General features: G+C 41.7%; 1 protein-coding gene across 9 annotated transcripts in view; it reads left to right on the top strand.

Moving 5' to 3' along the window:
• The window catches only part of SRGAP2 (SLIT-ROBO Rho GTPase activating protein 2), a 235,405-nt gene that overhangs the window by 134,730 nt on the left and 73,956 nt on the right, over positions 1-26,719 (top strand). For all 9 annotated transcript variants that reach the window (XM_082459154.1, XM_082459152.1, XM_082459153.1 and 6 more), the window contains one exon: positions 21,403-21,465. In XM_082459154.1, the coding sequence (XP_082315280.1) occupies positions 21,403-21,465 (63 nt within the window). The remainder of the gene's footprint in view (positions 1-21,402; positions 21,466-26,719) is intronic.

The following is a 26,719-nucleotide window of genomic DNA, read 5'->3' as shown; positions in this document are numbered from 1 at the left end:
TCTTGCCCACTTGCTCCTGGAGGTGGTGTAAAGATAACGGCGGAAAAGCATATGAAACTGCTTTGGAAGAGAAATGGTACATAAATCAAGATTTCTTTTCTAGCTGATGTTAACAAGTTTTTAATTTGAAAGCAATCTTGTTAGAGGTATAAAAAAACTTTACATTAGGGATACATCCCTTTACATTAGGGATACACTGACTGATAAAATTGATATTCCTCTTTGAAACAACATAAAATATTTCAGTTATCATTTGGATTTAAACCTTGCTTGATTCCTAGGTCCATTAGACTCATATCAAATCCTGCCTGGGCTTTTAAATGTGATTTAATTTCAGTGACCCTTGCGCCCAAGGCCACACAGGTCTTTCAAGCATTCATAGGTCAGCGTGAGTCCAACACAGGGTGAGGTTTTCCGTGCTGAGTTCTGAGCAGTCTGTCTGTTTTAGAGCTGCAGGCTGAAGCCCCAGTGGAGTTTAATTTTGTCCTTCCAGTCCCCTTCACATAACAGTGTATGAAGAGCAGGAATGGAAATTAATTGTACCTGCTGGCATCATTAAAGTTATCAGTGCATATCCTCTCCTGGGCCAGGAAGATTAAAAAGGGTGTTGTAATCAGAGCAGATGATTTCTGACATCTGATGATTTCTGAGGGATGGGCTTCCTCCCCAGGTTAGATTTAAGGATGTGATCCTTGTGTGTTGCCTCTGGCCTGATACCACATAGCTCGGGGCTATGCAGAGTCTCTGCCTCAGCCTCCCACCAGCCCTGGAGGAAAGCCAGGCTCCTGCTCTCTCTGGATCATAGGCCTCTTAGGTAGAAAACCAGTCCTTCACACTGAAGACTAGCCTATTCCAGCTGTCCATTCTTGACTGCAGGATGCAGTCAGGTGTCTTGGGCAGGTCAGGCCTGAGAGCCAGTCACATCTTGTTCAGGTGCAACCTGAATGAAGTAAGGAATTGTGGTGCTGCTCCCTGGTGATTCAGTTTGTTTCAGCAAGTGTTTATTAAATGCTTTCCCCAAGCGCCACGCTAGGCCCAGACACTTTTGCCTGCGTGCGTGCTGCAGTATTTTCTTGGTTTGGAGGAGAGAGGGCTCTGTTGTAGTTTACGAATCAAAGAAGACCCTGATCTGGGGGTGAGGGTCTTTTCCCAGCTTTCACACTGACTCGCAGTGTGACCTCACTTTTTAATCTTTCTAAGACTTGGTTTTCTAATCTGCTAAAATAAGGGTTTGGAGTCATCTTTCTAAGATTTCTTCCGGAAATTCTGTAATGAAGTGTGGGGATTTTTAGGAAAGTGTTTGGTATACCGTTAGAGAGTGTTTGGTGTACCATTAGAGAGTTCTAAGTGAAGACAATATGTTTGCACAACAAATAGTGTTTGAGTTCTGACTCTATGTGGCCCTTTGCCAGGGATTGGGAAGATGGCATGGTGAGGTTCCTGACCTAAGAGCAGAGTCTAGTGGGAGAAACAGATACACAAGTGAGCTGTGATAGTACAGTATAATAATGGGTTCCTCATGGAGGAAAGCATGAGCTGAGGTTTGCCTTACCAAGTTGTTTGAGTCTTAGTGGGGGAGAGGGAGCGGGGTGTGGTGGTGAATAGGGATTCCTGGGAGATGAGACAAGCAAATAGTGTCCTGGAATTATAGGTGCTATGGGTGAGGATGGCTGAGCACAGAACCCTTGTAGGAGATGGCAAGTGATGAGGCGGAAGAATCAGGCCGGCCTTGCATGCCTCACTAAAGAGCTTAGAGTCTGAAGCCAGCAAAGGGGAAGCCTCATAATGTTATTTTGGGTTTTGTTTTTTTTTTTAACTTTTCATTTGGAAAATAACTTCAGACTTAGAGAAAAGTTGCAAAACCAGTACAAAAATTCCTGTATACCCTTCACCAAAATGTTAAAATCTCTTATAACTACAGTACGATGATCAAAATCAGGAAATTAACACTGATCCAATACTATTACCTAATGTACTGGTTTAAATCAAATTTTACCAGTTGCCCCACTCATGTCCAGTTTCTGGTCAGGGGCCAGGTCAGGATCACACATCGTGCTAAGTTTTACTGTCTCCCTAGTCCCCTCTAATCACTGACATTTCCTCTGTCTTCCTTTGTCTTTCATGACTGACACTTCTGAAGAGTGCTGGCCAGTTATTTTGTTGAATGTCCCTCAGTTTTGGTTCGTCTGCTATTTCCTCATGATTAGATCTGATTAAGCGGGTTTTGGCACGAACACCACAGAAGTGATACTGCGTATTTTATCAGGAACCGCTTCCGGTTGATTTTTCCCATTACTAGTGGTGATCGTTCTGATTGCTTGGTTAAGGTAGGTTTCTGCTAGACTGTTTTACTGTAAGTTACTTTCTTTCCCTTTGCACTTCAAATAACTTGTGAAAAGAATCTTTGAGACAATGTAAATATCCTATTTCTTCTCATCTTTGCCCACTACTTATTAGCATCTATAAATGCTTCTTAACTGAAACAATCCCAGTAATGGGTTTTACCAAGGGAGTACCATGGACAGATTTGCCTTTTAGAAAGATTACTCTGAAATGTTTGGATGTGAGAGAGTTTAGAAAAGCAAGAACAGTTATAATAAAACTATCCTGATAGTTGATGTAAGAGATGATGGGGTCCTGAATTAAGGCAGTGGGAGGAGGCATGGAGAAGATGGGGGAGAGACATTCCAGCTGTATTTGGAATCAGAGTGTGCAGGGCTTACATTTTGGGCTATAGATTTAAATGCTGGAAAAATTTTGAAATAGGAAAAAAAAATCACATTTTCTCTAGATTATCTCTATATAACCACTGGGTTACTCTTGTAAGAACTAGAGTAGCTAACTTTATTAAATATATTGTAGATCTCATTAAATGAAGTTTCACAAGGTGTTGCTTCTCCTCTTGGACAGGCTTAGACCAAATACCTTTTGTTCAACCCAGAGCCGTTTCTAATCTCCAGTGCAGATGTGCTCACCGTTTGGTTATAGAATATGGTAAACTGAGATATTGTTCTCCATATCACAGAGGTTGCTTCCACTGTCCCTTTTCCCAAATTTCTGCCACTTGTTAGCTTAGCTGGTATCCTCTCTTTGCCTTAACATAAAAACCAGGGCTATAGGCCGTAGTCATGATCTGACAGTATCAGGGAAGCATTTCTTATCAGTTTTTCCAGAAAATAGAGAAAATATGCAAGTCAGCAAAAAGAGGTGGGGGGAGGGCAGAGGCTCAGTTCTTACCTTAAGCTGCTTGGAGAAGATGTTTGTTTACTAGAGGGTAGTGAACTTTTCTAGCACAGCTTTGCAAGGGTGCTGAAAATCATTTTAGTTTTTCATGCCTGGGAGGTTAATTGGGTTTGTAGAATTACATGGGAATTCAGGGATTAGTCTAAGCATTTAGGGTTATTCCTGATCCCAGGCCAATTGCTTACTTGACCTAGGCAAGAGGAGATAGAATTGAGCTCAAGATTCTTTTTCCTCCAAAAGCTGTGGAGGATACACCCCTCTTGTAATCTAGAGTCCTGCTTGCTAGGTTTCTGAAAATCCTCTCATGGGTTGTGAAACAATAGCCCTTTGACTATATTTCTGTCCGTGGTGATGTGAGCTGGTTAAACTGGCAAGCAGATAATGGAGGGGAATTGGTTATATGTCCCCAGCGGGAGGTCATGACGAAATGGATCTGTGGTTGACGAGAAGAATTTCAACACATACCCAAGTCAGTTCCTCAGATGGGTTGTCTGAGATCCCCAGGCCTGCCTCCTGCCTTCCTTGAATTTGACTCCTGGCCCACAAGACTCAGGCTTCAGAGGCCCAGCTGGGCATCCACAAATCAACTCAGGAAAGTGGTGCTGAGCGGTGAGGTTCTTTTTGGGAGATACCACAGCATAGGAAAAGAACATCAGACTAGGAATCAGGTAACCTGGGCAGGGACCCAGGGCTCCAGATGGGTTCCTTGTTTATTTTTCTTACTAGTTTAATTCCCTACCACAATTTTGAGATTCACTTCTGGCTGTGGTCTAGAGAAGCAGCTAAGAAAGGCACATCTGAATTAAAATCTGGTTTGTAGGTACGGCAACTGAAGTTTTCAAATTTTGCAAAATTATGGGTGAGTGGAGTGGAGACTAGGAGAGAAAGAGCAGGCAACGAGCTGCTCTTTTCTAGTTCTGCATTCTAGAAACAGTGCTGATGAGTAAATCCTATCTTTTATTTTAATCCTATCATCTCTTTTTTTCCTTTGTTTTTTGTTTGGCTTTCCTTCTCTCGTCCTTTCTTCCTTTCTTTCTTCCTTTCTTTCTTCCTTCCTTCTTCCCTCCCTCCCTCCCTCTCTCTCTTTTTCTTTCTTTCACTTCTTTCACTTCTTTCTTTTTTTTCTCTCCTGATTGCCTGTGTACTTGCCTAAGAAATATTTCTCAACCTCACTAGAATATTTAGGGTTAATTAAAAATTATAAGAGTATGTCACAAACCTAGTGCACTCTTTAAGCCTAGGGTTTACATGAAAGGTTGGCATGCTCTGGCTTGGAGACCCTGACCCTATCTCCTCGACTTGCTGGTTTCAACTCTACATATTTTGCTTCAAAACCCTAATGCCACAAAGAATGCGGAACTGACGAGTCCTCCCCATCTACGAGCTAGGACATCTTGATTAAATTAGTGTCAAGGGGGGTGGAGAGAAAGGCACAGTGACACAAAGGGCGTTTTGAGGAGCCCTGTAGAGCCTGTGGAGAATGACTGTTCTCGTTAAATATGGCCATGACCTGCAGCTCCACGCATACCAGAGACACAGCTCAATTGTCCCCAGGAGTTGGGGGGTGGGGATGATCAGGGGGAGAGGACAGCCTGGCATGGAAAGACAGGAATGCGGGAAGGCCCATTGTTGCTTTCTTTTTGCTATAACTTCAGCAATTGATTCTTTGATCACAATCCTTGTTTTTGGAATGGATCAAAAAGTGGTTTCCTTTCCCCTGGGTGTTTGAACCTTCCCTCTGCTCCTCTCTTCTCCTCTGGGTACTAAGGGAATTCCTGAAAGCACCCATTGTCTTAAGCCTCTTTCCACTCCCTTCCTTGGGGCTCCCCAAGAAGATTGCTGCCTGAACTCTGTAGAGCAGTGCCCCCAAGACAGTGCTCGCCCTTGTCATTTACCCCCATCCTCATCCCATTCATCCTGAAGTCCCAAGACCAAAGCAAAGAACAGATGAACTGTTCAGGGCTTGCATAGAGCCCCTGCATTGGTGGGAATGCAGCAATCGGTCACCCCTTGGCTCGGTTCTGTCTGCACGATGGCCAGGGTGCTTCACGAGATATGCATTTGCCATTTGCCCTTTGAACTGCCAGCCATCCAAATACAGCAAATGGATTTAAAGCTCATTAAGTTTTGGATTCCCTCCTTGTAACCGGAATATCTTGGCAGCTAATTTTTATGGCTAACATATATAATTCTCTTTTTAACAGATGGAATCATAACCTTTTATACATATACCTGAGGATTTAAAAACTGATGCATCAAGGATATTCTTTTGTACTATCCCTCTTTTTCTTGCTATGAAAGCTTACAGCCCTTCATCCTCTCATGTTCACTTAATAAATAATTATTGGGTGCTTACTATATGCAAGGCATTGTACAAGATGAGGAAAATACAAATCTGACAAAATAGCATTGAACAGGAATTTGTGGGTTCAAATTCTAACTCTAACATTTCATAGCTGTTCCCATGGACAAATAACCTCTGCAAGATTTAGTATCTATAAGGTGGAGATAATAACAAATACCTCATAGAGTTATTACAAAGATTAAATAAGGTTATGCCTATAAACGGTTAACTCACACTAAGCATTAGGTAAATGTAAGCCACAATTAACTCTTTTTACTAATTACTAATTGCAAGAAATAGTCCAGATCCTTCAGAAGCTTATGCTATAGTTGAAAGGGAAGAAGACATTTGCATAAATGTTTTAATCAAGGCATTGTAGATATGATGTGTCCAGTAAATGGCATTGATAATAATTGCTAGAGAATATGGGACAGGCAGTAAAGGAGGAGCTCATATTCAGCTTGGTTGTTGAAGGAAGGCCTGTGAACCAATGTGTATCAGCAAAAACTTCATTCCTACATTTGTGATAGATATCACCAATCAATCATGGAACTCTTCTGTTTTTCAATTTTTAAATTTGAAATATAGATATAGAAAAGTATGTAAAATATATGTGTATAGTAAATGAGTAATTATAAAGCAAACACCAGAGTAACTAACCACACAGGTCAATACATAATCTTATCAGCACCCCAAAAGTCCCTGCTATACTCTTCCCCAGTCACAGCTCTCTCTATTCCTCCCCACTATCCTAACTTTGTGATAATTATTTTCTTGCTTTTCTTAAATTATAGCCCCTAGGTATTCACCTTTAAACAGCATAATTGAATTTTGCCTGTTTCTGAACTTTACGTAAGTGGAATTACACTGTATGCATCCTTTTGTGTCTTGCTATTTTGTTTGCCACAGTTTGTGAGAGTCATCCATGCTGTTGCATATAGCTGTACCTTGTTTATTTTCATTGCTGTAGGCTTCCATTTATGAATTCACCACAATTTACTTATCCATTTTGTTATCAATGGGCATTTAGGTTGTTTTCAGTTGGGACTAATGCAAACTATGCTATGGTGAACATTCTCGTATGTGCATACTGGTGTACATATGCTCAGATTTCCAGGGTGTATACCAAGTAGTGGAATTGCTGGTTTAAAAAATAGGCATATCTTCTTTTTTATAATGCTAAACTATTTCCCAAAGTAGTTATTAGTAATTTTCACCCCCACCAGCAATGTATGAGAGTTTCATTCTTCTACATCCTTGCCAGTGTTTAGTATGGTCAGATTTTTAACTTTAGCTGTAGTTTTACTTTTAATTTTAGCTATTGTCATATTGGTTTTAATTTGCAACAATCTGATTACTAATGAGTTTGAGGGCCTTTTCTTATTTTTATTGACCATTTAAATATATTCTTTTACGAAGTGCCTATCTGGAATACTAATCCTTTTATTGGTCATATAGCTAGACATATATTCTCCTACACTATGTCTTATCTTTGCCTTTTCATATTTTCTATTGGTTAGTAAAAGTTCTTGATTTTAATGTAGTTACATTCGTTTTTCTTTATGGTTAGTGCTTTTTCTGCCATATTTAAGAAAGCCTTTCCTGCTCTAAGGTCTTGAAGATATTCCATTGTATTATCTTCTTATAGTTTTGTCTTTCACATTATAATCTTTAAGCCATCTCCACGAAATCAATTTTTATATATAATGTGAGGTAGGACACAATTTAATTTTTTGAAAAGTAGACATGCAATTTCCATATCACCATTGATTGAAAATTATATCCCCACCCACACACACACTCAGTTTTCTTTTAAGAATATATATTGAAGATTTATCCTGTGCCAGCTACAGTAAATGCTTTACATACAGTAAGTAGACAGGTGAAATTTGAACATGAAAATGATTTCATAATTAGAGATGGAAAAGTGAGGAGTTCATAAATGAAAATGATTTCATAATTAGAGATGGAAAAGTGAGCAGTTCATGAGTGTGGAGGGGGAGTTAGAGTGGAAGGACATTCCATATGGAAAGAACAGATTTCAGGACAAAAGAGAGTGCAGGAATGTGTGAGGACTCTTCAGAGGGTGGTGAGTAACATAGTTTGGCTAAACCAGAGTATTTATGAGGAGAGCACTTGGGAACCAAGGAAGATTTATTCATAGGAAAATGATATAATAGAGCTGCTATTTCAGAAAGACTGGGCCTCTAATCCAGGGGCAGGGTAATAAGGGCCCACGATGTGGTAGCAGTGGCAGGAGGAATGAAAAGGAGACAGATGTTACATATATCGTAAAGGAAAAATCAGCAGCATATGGCCACTTATTGGAGAATTAGAAGTCAATGATTACTTTTTTCTGTTTTTATGCTAGTGTCACTTAAGAAAGGCCAGTGTGCTGTTAAGGAATTCAGGATAGTTGGTGGAGCTATTTTCACATATGTCCCAGGAAGTAGATGGCCAAACCTCTTCAAGCCCCAAATGGCCCCGTATAAGACTTTTATATGTGCTCATTTTTAGAACTTCATGGGGAGTTCCTCCATTTGGTGGACTTCGGGTTACCAGAGAATGCCTGAGATTTAAATCTGGATTCTCAATCACTACAGCTAATTTCACATATGCCCTTTATATGAGGTGGATTCATCCCTCTCCTATCCTTTGATGGATTGTGGTTTTTGAAAAGCCTCTAAGGAAGTAATGAAGAACCATATTTAAAACCTCAAGCTTGCTTCTCTCTTGTTTTACCAGAGTATTTTGGTTACCATATCCTGGGAAATGAACAACTTTAAAATGTAAATGTGGTAAGCCTTCACTTTCATCAGTATCCATTCTTTCTTTCTTACAAAGCATACTTATTAGGTATCCAACATTGCACTGGACCTGGTGAGGGCTACACATAAAGATAATGTCTGTCTTCAAAGTTTAAACTTTGAGTTTTGCTACTAGAAATGGCAGTTTTGATAACTCAGACTAGCCCTTCTGCTTCTTTGAAGCTGCTTTTGCCTAAGAGGCATCTGCTATTCTAGAAGAGAAGCCAAGCAGAGCTTTTAATAGCCTTATAGGGCTAACAGGACAAAAATTGGAATTCAGGCTGAGGAAGGGGAGCCCTGGTAAACTTCCCCAGGCTTTGGAACCCCACAGGGATATAATTTAGTAGTAACAGTGAACCAGAAACAGACTTTAGCAGGCTCACAGGGACTGAAACCTAGCTTCAAATTATCTTAATCTCTAATTGGATTAAGTTGATCTAAGATATCTAGTGGCTATAAGCAAATTTAAATCCTCTCTAGTGGACAATGCTGTCATCCTAGGCCTAGTATCTCTCAGTGTTTTGTATATTCAATGCTAGTAAGAAAAACAATAGACCTACAGGAGGTCCATATTAATGGTTATCAGACAAACTTTAAATTAACTATGTTTATGAAAACAAATAATAACAAAAAACTGGAAAATTATAAAAAAGAATCAAACAACTCAAAATGGATTGAAGGTATAAATGGAAGAGCTAAAACTTTTAGAAGAAAACGTAGGCATAAATCTTTGTGACCTGGGATTAGGTAATGGTTTTTTAGATATGGCACCAAACATAAGCACCAAAAGGAAAAAGTACATAAATTGAAGTTCATCCAAATTGTAAACTTTTGTGCTTCAAAGGACACTATCAAAAAAATGAAAAGAAAACCTATAGAATGGGAGAAAATATTTTCAAATCATGTGTCTGATAAGGATCTAGTATCCAGAATATATAAAGAACTCTTACAACTCAACAATAAAGAGAGAAACAACCCAATCTTTAAAAAGGCAAAACGCTTGCATAGACATTTCTCCAAAGAAGGTATACAAATGTCCAAGAGGCACATGAAAAGATGATCAACATTGTTAGTCATTAGGGAACTGCAAGTCAAAACCACAATGAAATCCCACTTCACACCCACCAGGGTGGCTATAATTCAAAAATAAAAATAAGAAAAAGTAAATGTTGGCAAGGATGTAGAGAAATTGGAACCCTCATACATTGCTGGTGGGATTGTAAAATGGTGCAGATGCTATGAAAAACAGATTGGCAATTCCTCAAAAACTTAAGCAAAACTTATGCAAAAACTTAAGCGTGGAGTTACCCTACGACCAAGCAATTCCACTCCTAGATGTATACTCAAGATATCTGAAAACATGCCCACACAGAAACTTGTACATGAATGTTCATAACAGCATTATTCATAATAACCAGTTGATGAACATTTGGAAACAATCCAAATGTTCATCAACTAATTAACAGGTAAACAAAATGTGGCATATCCATACAATGGAATAGTACTCAGCCATAAAAAGGAAGAAAGTACTGATATATGCTACAACATAGATGAACCTTAAAAACACATATTGTATGATTCCATTTATAGGAAATATCCAGAATGGGCAAATCCATAGAGACAGAAAGTAGCTTAATGGTTGCCAGGAGTTGGAGGAAGGGCTCAGGGGAGAGAGTGACTAATAACAGGTGAGAGCCTTCTTTTTTTGGTGATGAAATGTTCCGGAATTAAATAGTGGTGACTGTTGCACAACCTTGTGAATATACTAAAACCACTGAATCATACACTTTAAAATGGTGAATTTATGGTATGTGAGTTTTATCTCAATGTTAAAAAAAAGAAGAAGAATCAAACAGAAATTTTAGTACTGAAAAATATAGTAACTAAAATAAAGAGCTCAATGTGGATTAAATAGCAGGTTAGACAAAGCTGACTAAAGAATCAATGAATTGGGGACTTCCCTGGTGGTCCAGTGGTAAAGAATCCACCTTACAATTCAGGGGGCATGGGTTTGATCCCTGGTCAGGGAACTAGGATCCCACAGGCTGCAGGCACCCACGCGCCACAACTACTGAGCTCGCACACCTCAACTAGGGAGCCTGTGTGCTGCAAACTACACAGCCCACGCACTCTGGAACCTGCGCCCTACAACTAGAGAAGAGAAAACCTGCATGCCACAACTAGAGAGAAGCCCACGCGCCGCAATGAAAGATCCCACATGCCTCAACCAAGATCCCGCGTGCTGCAACTAAGACCCGATGCAGCCAAAATAAATAAATAATAAATAAATTTTTTAAAAAAGAAAAGAATTAATGAATTGGAAGATAGGTCAGAAAAAAATACATACGGAAGCTTAGAAAGAGAAAAAGGATGGAAAATACCAAAAACAAAACAAAACAAAAAAAAGCATAGGAGACTTGTGGGATATGATAAATAGGCCTAATATGCATACATTTGAAGTTCTAGAAGAAGAGAACAGAGAGAATGGGGTAGAAGCAATATTTGAAGAGATAAAAGCTATGAGTTGTCCCAACCTAAGAAGAGACATCAAGTCACAGATTGAAGAAGGATTATGAACCCCAAGCAGGATAAATACAAAGAAAATTACATGTAGGCACGTTATAGTAAAGTTGCTGAAAACTATGACAGAGAGAAATCTTAAAAACAGCCAAAGCGGGGGGAAAAAGGCATATTACCTTCAAAGGAGAGACAGCAAAGCTGACAGCTGACTTTGCAACAGAAACAATAGAAGAAAAGAGACAGTAGAATGATGCTGAAAGAAATAACCTTCAAAAATGAAGGTGAACTAGACAGTTTCAGAAAAGAAAAATCTAATATAACTCATCAGCAGCAGAACTTGCACTAAAAGAAATACTGAATGGTATTCTTTTTTTTTTAATTTTTTTTTCTATTTCTTTCTTTAATTTATTTATTTGTTATTTTTGGGGGGCTGTGTTGGGTCTTCGTTGCTGCACGCGGGCTTTCTTTAGTTGTGATGCGAGGGCTTCTCATTGTGGTGGCTTCTCTTGTTGTAGGAGCACGGGCTCTAGGGGCACAGGCTTCAGTAGTTGCAGCACGCAGGCTCACTAGTTGTGGCTTGTGGGCTCTAGAGCGCAGGCTCAGTAGTTGTGGCGCGCAGGCTTGGTTGCTCCGCAGCATGTGGGATCTTACTGAACCAGGGCACGAACCCATGTCCCCTGCACTGGTAGGTGGATTCTTAACCAGTGCGCCATCAGGGAAGCCCCTGAATGGTATTCTTTAGGCAGAAATAAAATGAATCCCAGATAGAAGCTTGGAGATGCAGGAAAAAGTGAAGAGAAACAAAAAGTATACATCTAAATGAATATTGACTTTAAAAAAATAATTTCTTGCAGGGTTTTAAACATACATAAAATTAATGTAAATGGCAACAATAGAGTCTGTGCCCAGGCAGAGATGGGGAAATAGGTTTAAAGGTATTGTCCTGGAAGTGGTAAGAGTATTAATTTATATTAGACTTTGGCAAGTCAAGGATGTATGTTATAATTTAGGGTTATCACTAAAGAAATAGTATCTCTACCAATCTAAGAGAGGGGGAAACTTGATAAATAAAAACTAGCCAAGAGATGGTAAGAAAGATTCTGGTAAAGACAAAACTATAGGAATATAGAACACAGCAGTGGCTTCCAGGGATTAAGGGTAGAGGAGAGTTTGACAATAAAGGGGCAGCATGAGTGAATTTTTTGGTGGGTGATGAAACTGTTCTATGTCTTAACTGTGGTGGTGGATACCCACTTTGTACATTTGTGTACAAACATACATGAATGTGTCAAAGCACAGAGAGTAAACCAAGAGTGACTTTTACTGAATTTTTTTAATTAGAAGGAAAAAAGAAGGTAAAAAATGAGAGAAAATACAACAAATAGCATACAGCTGATTGGTGGATTTAAACCTAAATGTATCAGTAATTACAATGACTGTAAATAGACTCATGCAAAATTAAAAAACAGATTTTAAATAAACAAAACTGAAGCATGAAAAGCCACACCTTAAATATAAGGATATAGACAGAGTTAAATATAAGGATATAGAAAGAGTTAAAGCAAAATGATGGGAAAAGATAGTTCTGATAAAATCAGACAAGATAGATTTTAATGCAAAAAGGATTATTAGAGATAAAGAAGGATATTTCATAATAATTAAAGATTCAAGTTACCAGGAAGAATTATATACTTAATAATGCAAACTTAAAACATATAAATCAAAAATGGACAGAATTAAAAGGAGAAATAGACAAATCATCAACCCCGGTGGGAGGTTTAATACACCTGACTTAGCAAATAATCAAACAGACAAAAAAAAAAAAAAAACAACACACACACAAAAAATCCGTAAAGATAAAGAAGATTTGAAAAACAATGAACAAACCTGGCCTAAATGACATATATGGGCCCTATGCCTGGCAACTGCAGTCAGATACACGTTCTATTGGTGGACCTGGAAAACTTATAAAGCCCGAAGTGAAGAGGAAAAATTGAATCACTTAGAGCTGGGGACCGGAAATCGTCAGTTCCAAACTCTGGACATCCTCCTTCTCACAATTCACTGATTTTTCACTGGGGATGAGGGAAGGTGCCCTCCTCCAAGGACGTAGATTTTTTTAACTGTCCGTAGACTGACGGGAGTGGCTGTGCATGTGGACACAGTGTGGACAAAGACGAAAGGGTACAGACCACCACTGTCACTGAAGAAAGCTGTCCAGACTCAGAGCTCCACCCCAGCCCCAAGGAAATGCATTCTAATCTTCTGCCAGTGAAGAACTCTATTTATCTCCCAGAGTTGGCTTTTTTGCTCCTCTCTGGTCCAACTCTGGCACCTGAAGTATCAAGATGCTCTTTCCATAATTAAACCCTCTGCTCCTCCTTTTATCTCGACGGTGGGATTCTAAGGCAACTCCAAAAGTAGAAGAACTACACAGATCCCTCAATGAACTGACTTTGCTGCCAGGTTCCTCTTTAAAGTATCTAATCAGCGATTTTCCCAGCACCCCAGGCATTTCCTGTATGGGTGCTGCTGACTATTTTACTTCCTACCAGGCCGCCTCCCATGCCGTGTTCACGCTGCCAGCTTTCAGATGAGCTCTGTTAACTCCTATGCTTCCAGCCTCCTCCCAGTCAACTGGGAGCCACAGGGGTATTCTTCCCATCACCCAGCTCCTGGAATTCCTAACTGTGGACGGGCATATGCTCAGCCTTATCATTCTGGCTTTTTTTTTTTTTTTTTTCTTTCTTGCCCAGTTCCAACCCATTGATTATTTTTCCTCTAGAATCCATTTTACAGCTGCTGAGAGATTTGTGCTCTCATGTTGCCTGTTTGTCTTTGTGTCTTTTGTCCCCTGTGTCCCAGTCTACCCAAGGATGCCATGGTCATCAAGACACCATTTCTATGCCTTTAGTGTCCTGACTGGGAGATGGGGTGATCACTCATCTTCAATATGACCTCAAGAAATCCTTTGGCACTGGAGATCAGGGCCTAAAGACATTATTACACTCCCACTGAAATCATTATCCAGAAGAGTTAAAGATGGAAATTTGCCAAGAGAAGCATCATAGTGGTGGTTTAAGAAATGAAGCCTCAGACTTGATTGTCTCCTTTTAAGGGATGTTGCTTTCAGCTTATTTTTTAGTATTAGAATAGGCCATTCCAAGAGATTGAAACAACTATGGGGGGACATTCAGATTGTTACAGGTCTTTGTTTTAGACTGTGCCATCTGAGGTCTTGGGAGAGCAGAGGACCTTCAGCCTCTTCCTGTCCCCCAACCCCCACCCCACCCCTGCCCCAGTCCAGTGGGACTCAGCCTTGTCCGAATCATATGTTTCCCTGACAAGAGGCTCTGGTCAGTTGTAACAGAGCATAGTAAGCATCCACAGGAGGTAGAAATTGAATCCATAGCGTTCGCTGTCATGGCAAAGAATGGATTTTCTCCCAGCGCCCACTAGCATTACTGTGGGTTATTGAGTCTGACTACTCATACATTCCAGAACTTCTGGGAAAGCCTTAAGGAAATGGCTTTCAGAAACAAGTGCCCTAGAAGAGAAGGCTCTTGGATTTCATTAAACCAGAACTTAGTAATGGGCATTCTTTGTCTTCTCTGACCTAGACAGTAGGGAGCTCCTACCTTTGGACATTTAATTTATGACCCCAATTGAACCAAGTCCTGGTTGTGCATCTGAGAAGGATCTTTCCTGTTTAATCTACCTAGAGAGATAGAAAGTAAATCTATCCTTTTTATTTTGCTTCTACAGCCACTGCCCCACAACCCCCCGCCAATTTCTTCCTTTTTGCTAACCACCTACCCTTCCCCCTTAGGAAAACTTCATATTTCTTACAGAGTTATTATTACTCTGGTTCTTACTGAAACTGGGGAGGGGAATAGATTGTGCATCAGCAGCATGAGGAAAACCAAAGATTCTTCTTCCCTGTGGTTGATAGAGCCCCTCCACTGGAGGGATTTAGCTGCAGTTCTGCCTGGGGATTAGCTTCTGGGAGCCTTCCCAATTCCACATATCATGATCATTACATGTTTTGGGGGTACATCAGGAGGCAGCACACTGGTGGAAAAGAGCTTTCAAATGGGTGTTAAGAGGGCTGGATTCTAATATTAATAACAGCTAACATTTATTGAGCATACTAAGTGCTAGATTCTACCTTAAGCACTTTACATGGATTATCTCATTATTATCCTATTTTACAGATGTGGAAGCTGAGGCATAGAGTGGTTAAACAATTTACCCAAGGTCATACAAATGGGAAGTAGAAGCAGGAGTCAAATCCTGCTCTAGTGCCTGCATGTTTCACCCTCTTTGAATACTGCATGTGGTCCCAGACAGGATACTGGATAGCTGTGCGACCCCGGAAAAGTCATTTCAACTTTTTGGGCTCATCTGTGAACTGTAACCTGAGGGAGCTCATGTGGATAACTTCAGATGGAGTTTCCACTTTCAGTAATCTACATGAAGTAAACGCAGCTATATTGTTTTATTCTTGTGATTATGTGAAAGCATAATGTTTAAGTCTAAAATTTTACCTAATTGATTCAACAGCTGTTTACCTTACTGGCTGCTGTGTACAAAGCAGTGGGCTGGGCACTTAAGAAATATGGTTTTAAAAGTTATAATCTGTCTCTTTCATTCGTTTTAGATGGTTTCATATTTTAGTAGCTTTGGGTTTTTTGGTTTTTTTTTTTAGATTAAGTTTTTTAGATAATTAAACAGGAATCTAATTGAGAAACCAGTTGTGTTTCAAAAGACAAATTCTGAGATGGGTATTGGGTCTCAGACTGTGTCAGGTTTCTGACATTTTCTTTTATTCTCTTAAAATATGACTCTTGTTACTGAGAGAATTTAACTACACCCATTCACTTCTGAGTGAAGGAGCACCTGGTGAGTTTTTTAGTTTGTATGGTGCTGAGAAGCTCAAGAGACTCTTTAAAAATGAAATGTGACTGCTCTGGGAGTCGCTTATACTGAAGCAGTATCTTTACAACCTGAAGTATCTGTTAGTAACTTAGAAAGGCAAATTCAAAGAAGGGATTTGCTATGTAATAGCAAGAGTTTTTGAAATCACATTTCTGTTTCTGGCAAGCTAGATTCAATATCTAGGTTGCTCTGGAGTTAAGTGTGGAAACCTCTTGGCTGAGATATAAAAAAATTCATCTTCAACTAGAAAACTAACTTAAGAAATTCCATTTCTAGTAATGCTTTTGAGACTGGAAGAGTTGCATTCTGATAGGCTCAGATATCAGCTTAATGTCCATCTTTCTCAGTAGACTAAACTTTTAAACTGTTTTGTATACTACTATATTCAGTTAAACCACAAGTACTTGACACATAATAGGTGTTCTATAAATATTTGCCAATGGACTCTTTATTGATCACTCCTTAAAAATCCAGCATTTCCCCCTTTGCCAGGACCTAGGAATTGAACCTGCTTCAAAACATGCAGTTAGCCACCTTGAGAGCCAAGTTACTTAGCGCTTGTCTTGGTTGGTGGGCTTCAGTCCTTAATCCACTATTTTCTTTATCAATGCCCCAATTAGTGTGTCCAGTGTTTTTAAACCTGTGTATAATGACTCATTGATTAGTTGTAAAATGAATTTAGTGAATTATGACTAACATTAAAAAAATTGAAGAGGAGAAAAGAATAGGAAAAATCAGAATGCACTGCACATAAAAAGTACTTTTACTGTAGACACACACATGTTATACTGGATTACAATTTTTAAAATGTATTTTTTGAAATCCTGTTCTACCCTATCTTCAGAAGGTAAAAGCACTTCAGGTGTCTCTTTCGTGGCAGCTCCCAGCCTACCTCTCTATAAATGTCTTGCAATTCAGTATATTTGTATTTTATGCTACCGTGGGCTCCCCAGAGCTTAACCGGAGCACAGCCTTGCTAGAGCCACCATGTGCTATCTCAATCAATGAGTGAAAGCTGAATAGAAAGAGTCCCCCCGCATAGATACAAGTAGTGTGGCCATAGGGAAATCTAGAAATCACTCCTGAGCTCTGACCTGCAGGATCACCACACCCTGCACCCTCACTGCTGCATCCTGCACCACCTATTTTGATGGGCTGAGCTGGGTTGGGGAGAGGCCAGACACAGTGCCCACCATCACCTAGCACTAGCCCTGCTGCCACACAGCCACTCCTTTTAGCCCCGTCCTCCCCACCAAAAGCATTTCAGGCAAAGCTCCAGCTCTTGAAACTTGGCCACTTTGAAGTGGTGAGCCAGTGCCCCTGAAACTGTCACCCTACATCTGGTGGCACTTCTCCTACTGTCAGAGCTTCGTATAGGGTTCATGTCTCTTTCCTCTGAAACCTGTAAATGTAAATTCAATTTTACATTTTTTTAGGTCTTTTTAACAGTTGGTCTCAGAAGTATCTTTGGGGTAGGGAGGGGGGTATAGCACTGGTGGAGGGAGATATATGCCCTTGAAAATTGGATTCCTTTTTGGAAATCTGCTGACACAGGCTAATCGGCAGAGAACTAAGTGACCCTACTGTTTCTACCTGCTGACAGGCTCAGCCTTGGGACAGGGCTGAGATTAGCTCTCACCACATGGCAGATACATGCCTTCCTCTTTTTTTTTTTTTTTTTCATACAAATAAGGGGTAATTTTGTGCCTGTCAGATAATAGAGCTTTGTAGTATAGATAGCCAGTAAACAACAGCCCCTCCTCCCCAACTTGGAAAGCATACTAGTGCTGAGCTAAGTACCTAGAGAATCAGGTAGCAGGTAATCTCCCTGACGAGGACTGGTTTGAAAACCCTTTCATAATCAGTGTTCTTTGGGAAATGCTCATAGACAAACCCATCCAAGCTCAGGAAATGTATTGCTGCAAAGTTGAGTGACCAGTGTCCCGGCAGCCCAGACCACAGAACCTCATGTGTCCTTACGTTTCTGCTGCTGCATCCTTTCTGTGAGTGAGGAGGTTTCAGGACTTGATGGTCTTCGGGAAATGAGGCTGTGTGTTTCGGTTCTGTTGGCCAGCGCTGTTATCTGTTGGAAAAGGAGGATTCCCTGCCCATTTTGTAAGCACACAGCTGGCAGGCGCTGTTGCAATCTCACTGCCTTCCAATCAGCCCCGCCCCGGCAGCAGGCAGAGTGGGGGCCTGTGAAACACACTGGCCAAACAGTTGTGGTGAGTTTCAAAATAAAAGCTCCCTCCTGAGCACACCATGGCACTTCCTATCCCGGAGAACCAGCATTCACTGTGCCACATCTCTGGTCTAAATTTAGGCATCTCTTCTCTTTTTTTTTTTTTTTTCCCAGGCAAAGATTACTATGCAAACATTTAAGAGAAAAATTTTGCCCAAAGTAATTTTTTCCCTCGACTTCTATTTGGTTTCCTGCGATGTTTAGATGACTCATTCCCTTCCAAGAAATTTTAAAGAAAAGAGATGCAGGCTGTATGATAGGGCACAAAGACTGCTCTGTAAATTCTCTTTCTCTTCCCTGCCTAGAAATCCCTTGCTGTTTTTTATAGGAAACGGAAAGGCTCCACAGTCTGCATTGTCATGGACTCGGCCTCATCAGGTCCCGTTGTTCCCAGGAATAAATGTCCTCCTTGTCTTTGGGTGGGGCCCCCTTGTAGCGTCCCAGCTCTGACAACTGCTCCGCAGCAGCCGCCAGCACAGAAGCCCTTTAGGGGTCGCTGGGGCCACGCTTGCCCCCAGAGGCACACAGTTAAGGTTTCTGAAATAGAGAACGGTGGCCTTTTATCGTCTGCGCAAGGAGAGGTACAGGCTATTTCCTGCCTCTCTCCTCGAGTCAGAATTTCTCCCAATTGCTGGGGACTTTATCATAACTGTAACCTGGCTAACAGCACGTGTGTTTCCAGCCCAGCCCGCAGCCAGAGGGAGAGTAAGTCAGAATCACTTCAGCAGCCTGTTCAAATAAACAGGGATAATAGTTGAGTCTGTCCTTTTCCAACTAATCAGTACACGAAAGGAAACATCTGCCCGGGCTTAATTGCTGTTTTATTGGTTACGCTTTTTCTCTCCCTCTCCTTCCCACCTCCTCTGGGGACTAGGTTATTTAAATCATGGGTAAGCAGCAGGGTAGAGGAATGGGAGCTTTCTCCTGTAACCTCTGCCTTCTAAACACCAGGCGGTGTAAGGGAGGCTGGGAGGCTGGCTGGGGGAGTTGGCCTGGAGGCAGGAGGGCAGGGTGTTTGGAAATGATACTCATGGTCACTTCCTGGCCTTGTTGCTGACTCTGTGGCTGGTTGGTGAGTCATTTTGCCTCACTTCCACTCCTTGGGCCTCTGCTGCTTCAATGGAGCTCAGCTCTCCTCACAATGGGAAGGAGAGGTTGGTATGTGAGATCCTGGAAAAAGGCGTTTCCTCTTATGGCTTCTTCCAGCAGTTGAGGCCATTGAATGAGAGTCATTTGGGAATAGTAAATTTAAGGCTAGCAAGGTACTCCTGAAGCCATCCGTTTTGTAGAGCATCTTGGTCCCTGAGGAGAACCTGCTGATTATCTTGTGCTCTGTGGAGGAAGGCCAACCCCCCGTACACTGAAGTGGGGGTGTTGGAATCTACTGTGGACTCAAGAAGCCAGGCAAAGGATGGTGAAGAATTATAGAATGGCAGAGGTTGGAAAAGACCTTAGGAATGTTTAAGCCAAAGACTTTCATTTTATGGAAGAGAAAACAGAGGTCCAGAGAGATGGACCAGGTTGTCAAAGCTATTTTCCTGATAGTGGAGGAGCTGGAAATAGAAGAGTCTTGTGATTGCCAATTCAGAGCTCCCTCCATCCCTCTCCACACTACCAGGTGTAAAAATTCATGTCTGCTCACAACAAAGGTCACACATATGTTATATTCCATAATTAATTCCTTAATAGAAAAATGGCGAAGCATAAAGGAAGAGTGAAAATGACTGCTAAACATGTAAAAAAAAAGTTTAGGCTCACTAGAATTAAAGGACTGCAAATTAAAAGAGGATGCCATATCAAATTTTCAAGACAAAAAAAAGTAAAAAACATCTTATATGCTTCTATTGGTATTTTAAATGGGTACAGTTTTTTCCAAGGGCAATTTAATGGTATAAGTTAGCAGTCTTTGACTCAGCAATGTTACTTCTAGGAGGAAATAATGACAGGTGTGTGCATAGATTATATACAAAGTAATTAAATACAGCATGTTTTAGTACAAAAAATTGTAAGCAAAGTAAATGTCCAAGAATATAGGAACTACATCAATATAATCTATTATAATACTATAGAAGAATAACATGTAGGGAAATGTTCACAACATATGTCTAAGTGGATAAGTTACAGAGTGTGTAATTCAATCCCAATTCCATAAAAATTGTAGAGAGAAAAATGTATAACAAAGTCCAAAGTGGTGATTTCTTAGGGGTGGGAATTAAGGGTTGCTTTTTCTTTTTTGAGGTTTTCTACAGTTTTCTTATTTATGGCAATAAACATATATTCCTTTTGTAATCAGAAAAATAATATTTTTAAAGTCATATATCTTAAAAACAAAAAAGCAAGATCTTAAATGATTATGTTTCTGACATGCAGGACATCTTCCTTTCTTTGCCTGGGAGCTGAGCTGTACCAGGGGGTAGGTAGTATTATACCTTCTGTTAGAAGGGCATTGTTGGTATCTGATTTTTAGTAGGAAAGAACTAGAAGGAGCTGGCAGAAGATAAAACAAAGGTTTCCCCTCTCAATGACCCAGTGATGCCTATCAGTTTTATGTCCTGCTCTCGTGGGTTTGGCATAAAACACTCAGTATCAAAGGCGTGACTCATTTCCTTCCTGCTTCCTTAATCTTCTCTATTTCTACCCTTCTCCCCATGTAGTTAGATGCCAGCCCTGGGCAGCAGCAGCAAAGAACCTGACAGCCACCACTCCTTAAGATTAACCTGTTGGAGGCCCCTTAACGTATATCATCAGTATCAAGTAACATTAGCAACCAGTCATGATTGAGGTACCACTGCCCTGGGAGTTTGAGGTAGAAATAAAGCAAGTAAGAGGTATAATTTCTTCTTGCTTGGAGGTTCCTATTTAGTCAGGTACTTTGAAGTCCTTGGATGTTTATATACGCATGCCTATCTCATCCTATTTCACATCTTACTTTCCTCCACAATTCTCAGGAAAGCCTGACTGCAAGGATTCAAGAAAGCTCGTCCCACCTAACAACTGTTGCCAAGTGGGTTGTGGCTTTCAGGCCTGCTCTTCGGGGACCAATTGAAAAATCAAAGGCTACAACCCATTTTCCCTCCACACGATTTCCTTTGCTAGGCTCTAGAAGGGGCACGTTTCATTTTATTAAAACTCTTTTAGTAATCTGACCATAATTTGGTCTGATCGGAGTGATTATCTGATTTGCTGGGTTAAATAATGGGCCTTAATTGAGTCTGTGTTATTTGTAGAGCCAGTGCTGCCCTTGCCTTTGTTGCCCCCTCCTCCCTCCTTCTGTTTCCCAATTAACCTTCATTCCTCTTTCTTTGCAGAGTAAAGAAGTCGGCCAGCAGCTCCAAGATGATTTGATGAAGGTCCTGAATGAGCTCTACTCGGTAAATCAGCTGGGTTGCTTGGCTCTTTCACAAGCAGAGGGAAGCAGCATTTGGCAGCTTGTGGCCATACTCACGTCAGCAACAGAACTGAGCTGAGGTTGAGGACATGCATGGTCCCCGCTAGGGATGACTTCACCCATCTCTTTTTTCACACTCTTATTTTCAAACTGGAATGAGCCCAAAGACACTTTCTCAAAATAAGATCTCTCTTCAGCTGTGCAAGCTAACTCTGGCTTCTTTGGGGGCATTATCACCAGATACCAGCCAAGGCCTAGGTCACCAGCACAACTGACCCTCATTAACAGCAAACCAGGGACCCCCGAACCTAATGGCAAGGAACATAGCTTGCATTGCTCCATGAATGATACTCGCCCTATTGGAAAGGACCTATTGTTCAAAGTTTTGCATCAGTTCTTGGACTGATCTCCTGGTTTGAGACTAGAACGAGTGCTCTACAGGGACGCAGAGTCCTAAATGCCCTTAACATAAGGGACCAGTTCAGGCAGAGAGAGCTTTGCATCGACTCCCTGGGGCTTTATAAAGGCCACACCTCAGTGAAGGGCCAGGCTTCGGGTTTGGAGAAGGAAACACAATTTGTTCTGAAGTGACTGGCGCTTCAGGCACATGATGCCTGTGGCTGATGCGCGTTTCTTCATGCACTGGGAGGTGGTGGGGGCTGTTTCTCCCCCCAGCCGTGTTTCGTTAATTATAATTTAAAACAAACACGCACACCAAGGAAATGCCTGCTGCCCTATAGGGAATATTCCTATTGTGCAGCTAAAGCCTTTCAGGGCCCCCTTCTCCAGCTGGGCTGTGCCAGGCCTTGGTGTCATTCTCCAGGATTGCCCCATCCTGTTTTGGAAGTGAAATTGATTTCCTGTGTTTACTTGCTTATTCACTGCATTTTTTCTTTTTCTTCCTTTCTTTCTTCCTTCCTTCCTTCCTTCCTTCCTCCCTCCCTCCCTCCCTTCCTTCCTTTCTTTCTTTTTTTATTTTTTATTTTTAATTTAATTTATTTATTTATTTACTTATGGCTGTGTTGGATCTTCGTCTCTGTGTGAGGGCTTTCTCTAGTTGCAGCAAGTGGGGGCCACTCTTCATCGCGGTGCGTGGGCCTCTCACTATCGCGGCCTCTCTTGTTGCGGAGCACAGGCTCCAGATGCGCAGGCTCAGAAATTGTGGCTCATGGGCCTAGTTGCTCAGCGGCATGTGGGATCTTCCCAGACCAGGGCTCGAACCCGTGTCCCCTGCATTAGCAGGCAGATTCTTAACCACTGCGCCACTAGGGAAGCCCTCTTTCTTTTTTTAAATTCACAGGAAGACCGGCAGTGGCGACATGTATCACAGGCATTTGGGATCAGAGAATTCCATGTTCTTGATCCAAAAGCCTAGGTGTGGCCACTTTGTCATGGCAACTGTTAAGCAAGTAAATAGGGTAGAGTGGTCATCAGCTTTATCTCCAGTGACGCTCAGTTTGTTTGCAATTTCTACTCTGTGACTCTTCTGCTCTGAAGCCAAGTAGGTAGATGGTTCCCTTTGGTTCAGTTCCCAAGTTTTCATTTCTTTCAAATGAAGTTAAGGCTGTTTAAAAATAGGAGCATGTTGACGTGAACCTTTTTCAGACTGGATGAGTTTCCTGAACCCTCTGGTCTTTTAAATGCTTTACTTCTGCAGTTTATGTATTTTTAGAGCATCATCTAGGCACGAAGAAGAGCTACTACTCCTTTCTCCTGGCAAATAATTCACTAAGATAGAAAATGACACATGTAGTCATTATATGAATCCTTTTGTTTTCCCATAAGCATCTTGGGCCTCTGCTGTTGCCCTTTCTGGGGAAGAGTCGGGTGGGTAATCAGCAAACTGCAAACCAGTATAAATCCAGTGTGCCACGTCTGCAGCGGGACTTGAGGCAGCAGAGGAAGAGCAGCATCTAGGGACCTGTTAGCTTTCCTCTGAATTCTAGATCTCCTAATATGCTGATTTTTTTTTAAAAAAAATAAGTAAGTGAAAAGGCATAATATGTGTTGGAGTGAGAAAAAAAACCTTGGAACTCACTGCTCTAAGGAGGGCCGAGCTGGCACCTTGGGCTATAGTCTTCAGGCCATCCGAAGTTGCCCAGGACTTCACTGGCCACCATGAGGCCATAGTCCACGCAGAGCATAAAGTCTACCCATTAGTGTGCAAACCAAGAACTGGCTGGGCTTGGTGTCCCCTTTCATTAGGTGAATTAGTACACACTCTTAGAATCTATCCAAGGCCCAAACAAAAATTTGACATTTTCCTCTAGTAGGCAATGGGAAGAGAAAAAAGAGTAGAGAGCACTGGAAAGTTCCAGAGAAGGCAGAACAGTCTGGTGCAGTGATTCTCAAGCAGGGGGATTTTTTTCATGCAGGGGGACACTTGGAAATGTCTGCAGATGTTTGTAACTGTCACAGCTGGAGCAGAGGGTGCTAGAGGTCAGGGTGCAACTGAAATCTTATCATGCACAGGACAGCCCTCACAACAAAGAACTGTCTGGCTTAAAATGTCAATAGTACTAAGACTGACAAACCCTGGTCTAATGACTAGAGTCTCCTGAATTAGGCAACCCAAATTCTACCCAGTCTCCACCAGCTATATGATCTTAGGGGATGCTCCCGACCTCTGTTGAGCCCGCTCTCCACATACTCCATGTGCTGGTGTCTCCATTTCCTTGGGGGTGGGGAGTTTGGGGGAGTCATGCTTCATGAAATATCAGACTATAGTTAAGGGTCAGATGAGTTTGCAGATTCTATAGGCCATTAGAAAGTTCAGAGAATAGAATGATGAGTTGTTTCTTCTGGAGGGTGAGGTAAGTGTAGGACTAGTGTGAGAAAGGCACCATGGCATTAGGGTGACTGACTATCTCGTTTTGCCTGGAACTGAAGGCTTTCCTGGGACATGAGACTTTCAGTGCTGAGCCTAGGAAAGTCCTGAGTAAGCCAGGATGATCGGTCACCCTATATGGGACAGTGGTTTCATCAAGTAGGAACTTGGGACTATTGTATGCTGGCTTTTAGGAGATACTTGCTGTATATACTCTCTCTATGTCTCTGCCTCTCTCAGTGGAGTTAAGAAGGGAACAAGGGAGGACTTCTTTCTTTTTTTTTAAATAAATTTATTTTATTTATTTATTTTTGGCTGCGTTGGGTCTTCGTTGCTGCATGTGGGCTTTCTCTAGTTGCGGCGAGTGAGGGCTACTCTTCGTTGCAGTGCGTGGGCTTCTCACTGAGGAGGCTTCTCTTGTTGAGGAGCGTGGGCTCTAGGGCATGAGGGCTTCAGTAGTTGTGGCGCATGGACTCAGTAGTCGTGGCTCATGGGCTCTAGAGCGCAGGCTCAGTAGTTGTGGTGCACGGGCTTAGGTGCTCCACGGCATGTGGGATCCTCCTGGACCGGGGCTCAAACCCGTGTCCCTGCATTAGCAGGCACATTCTTAACCACTGTGCCACCAGGGAGGCCTGGGAGGACTTCTTATAAGGAACTTTCCCCTTATTTGATCTTCAGTAAGGGCCTCTATAAGCAATAGAAGTTATTCGTGGGCATAGGATAAAGCAAATCAAGGATGTAAAGACCCACCGTATTCAGTGCTCTTCTTACCTTGTATCTGCCCTTAATGCCCACAAATACCTCTTTTTGGGAGACTGATCACCTACGGGTTGATAATTTAGGTATTTTTGAACCTTGATGATCCAAGGGGCAGGACCCAGGTGTTCCCAAATAAAGATGCCTTTGGGCGAGAGGCCCAGACTCTCACCATAAGGGGCCAGCTGCCTCTCTGTACCTTCCTTTTATCTGCCTGAAAGGCCTTTGATTTTCCTGACTTGGCACTCTGTGCCAGGGGCCGCTTGCCACAGCTGCTCTCAGAGAGCAGTCCCAGTGAGCATTCTCCTCCACGTGCTTTTTACCCCCTAATGGGCTGGCTAGTTTACAGGCCATGGCATAAGTGGTTTTCATTTTCTGACTGATGAATCAGGAATGCCTTTGAAGTCAGAGCACACTGCTTCCCAAAGAACTCTGGAAAAGAACTCCGGAATTCTCTGCCTCAGTTATACTCAGAGGCTGTATCTGGAGAAGCCCAGCAAGGTCCCATAGAAAGGATTGAAGGTGGGGGCACTGAGCCACGTGGACTGGCTGAGTAGGAAGAGCCAAGGAAGCCCTAGAATTGAGAAAGAAAGAAAAGGTGTTGGGACACTGGAGCTGTTGTTGCCCCAGAGGTTTCAAGCTTCTGTCCTCCCCGTGAATATATGTCCCCTTGATTTGGTGCAGCAGCTGTCTGCAGAGCCACTTCAGACTGGAATTTAGCACCTGCTCCCTTGAAACACTGTCAGTTAATAGTCCCCCCACTCTGCCTGCCTGTTTGTCTTCAGCACTCAGACACATAAGAGATGTCCCTGAACTCAAGGCATTAGTTTTAATAGAAGAGACAGAAAAGCAAAAGCAGTAAGTAAAATACGAGGTGATGAATCTTTCACATGTCTACACAGAAGAAGGGCATGAAGTCAGGCTCTTTGGAGAGATATTTGAATTGAATCTTAATTGCCAAGAGCTCTTTTATTGTTCTCTAAATATTCCTTTTTGGCTGCATCCTGCTCTTGTTTCATGATGCAATGTCTTTTCATTTCTCATTGATCTCTCTGAGGATATTACTGATGGATTATTTTTGAAGTTTTCTTCTTACTGTGTACTTTCTGTTAACTCTCAATTGTTTGCTTTGGTCTTGGTCTTTCACATTAGATAGTTTCCTTAAATGTTTGGTAATTTTTGCTGCCTGCTCATATTTTAAAGTGAGGCACTAAAAATCTGCTTGGAAGTTCTGTGTCAACTGTGGTCTTTACTGTAGGGTGATCTGACTGGACTGTGTCCATGGGGAAGCCCTGATATCAGTATTTGTAGATCTTTTATATCAGATGGGCAGATTCCTCAGATAAGGCTCTTCTGATCTCCTGCCTGTGTCTGGGGGCTGAGTCATGAAGAGGCCTGGCCATCTCAACATTCAGTGTAGAATTTTCCTGTTTTAAGTTCAGTACCCCTATCTTCAGCTGAGCCTCGTGTCCCCAGACCATAGAAAATAAACTTCTAGTCTTCCACCACAGAGGGGGAGGGGATGGGGTCTGGGAGTCTAACTGTTCTCAGGTGCTCAATAGTTTCTCTTGTTTTTAGCTCCACCTTCATCCCACTGCCACCGACTCCTCTGAGGGCTTCTGTGATTTACTGGTTGCTTCGTGCCTCTCCCTAC

The sequence above is a fragment of the Balaenoptera physalus genome, assembly GCF_965194825.1.
Source record: "Balaenoptera physalus genome assembly, chromosome: 1".
Classification (NCBI taxonomy): domain Eukaryota; kingdom Metazoa; phylum Chordata; class Mammalia; order Artiodactyla; family Balaenopteridae; genus Balaenoptera; species Balaenoptera physalus.
This window is presented reverse-complemented; position numbering and strand designations above follow the sequence as displayed.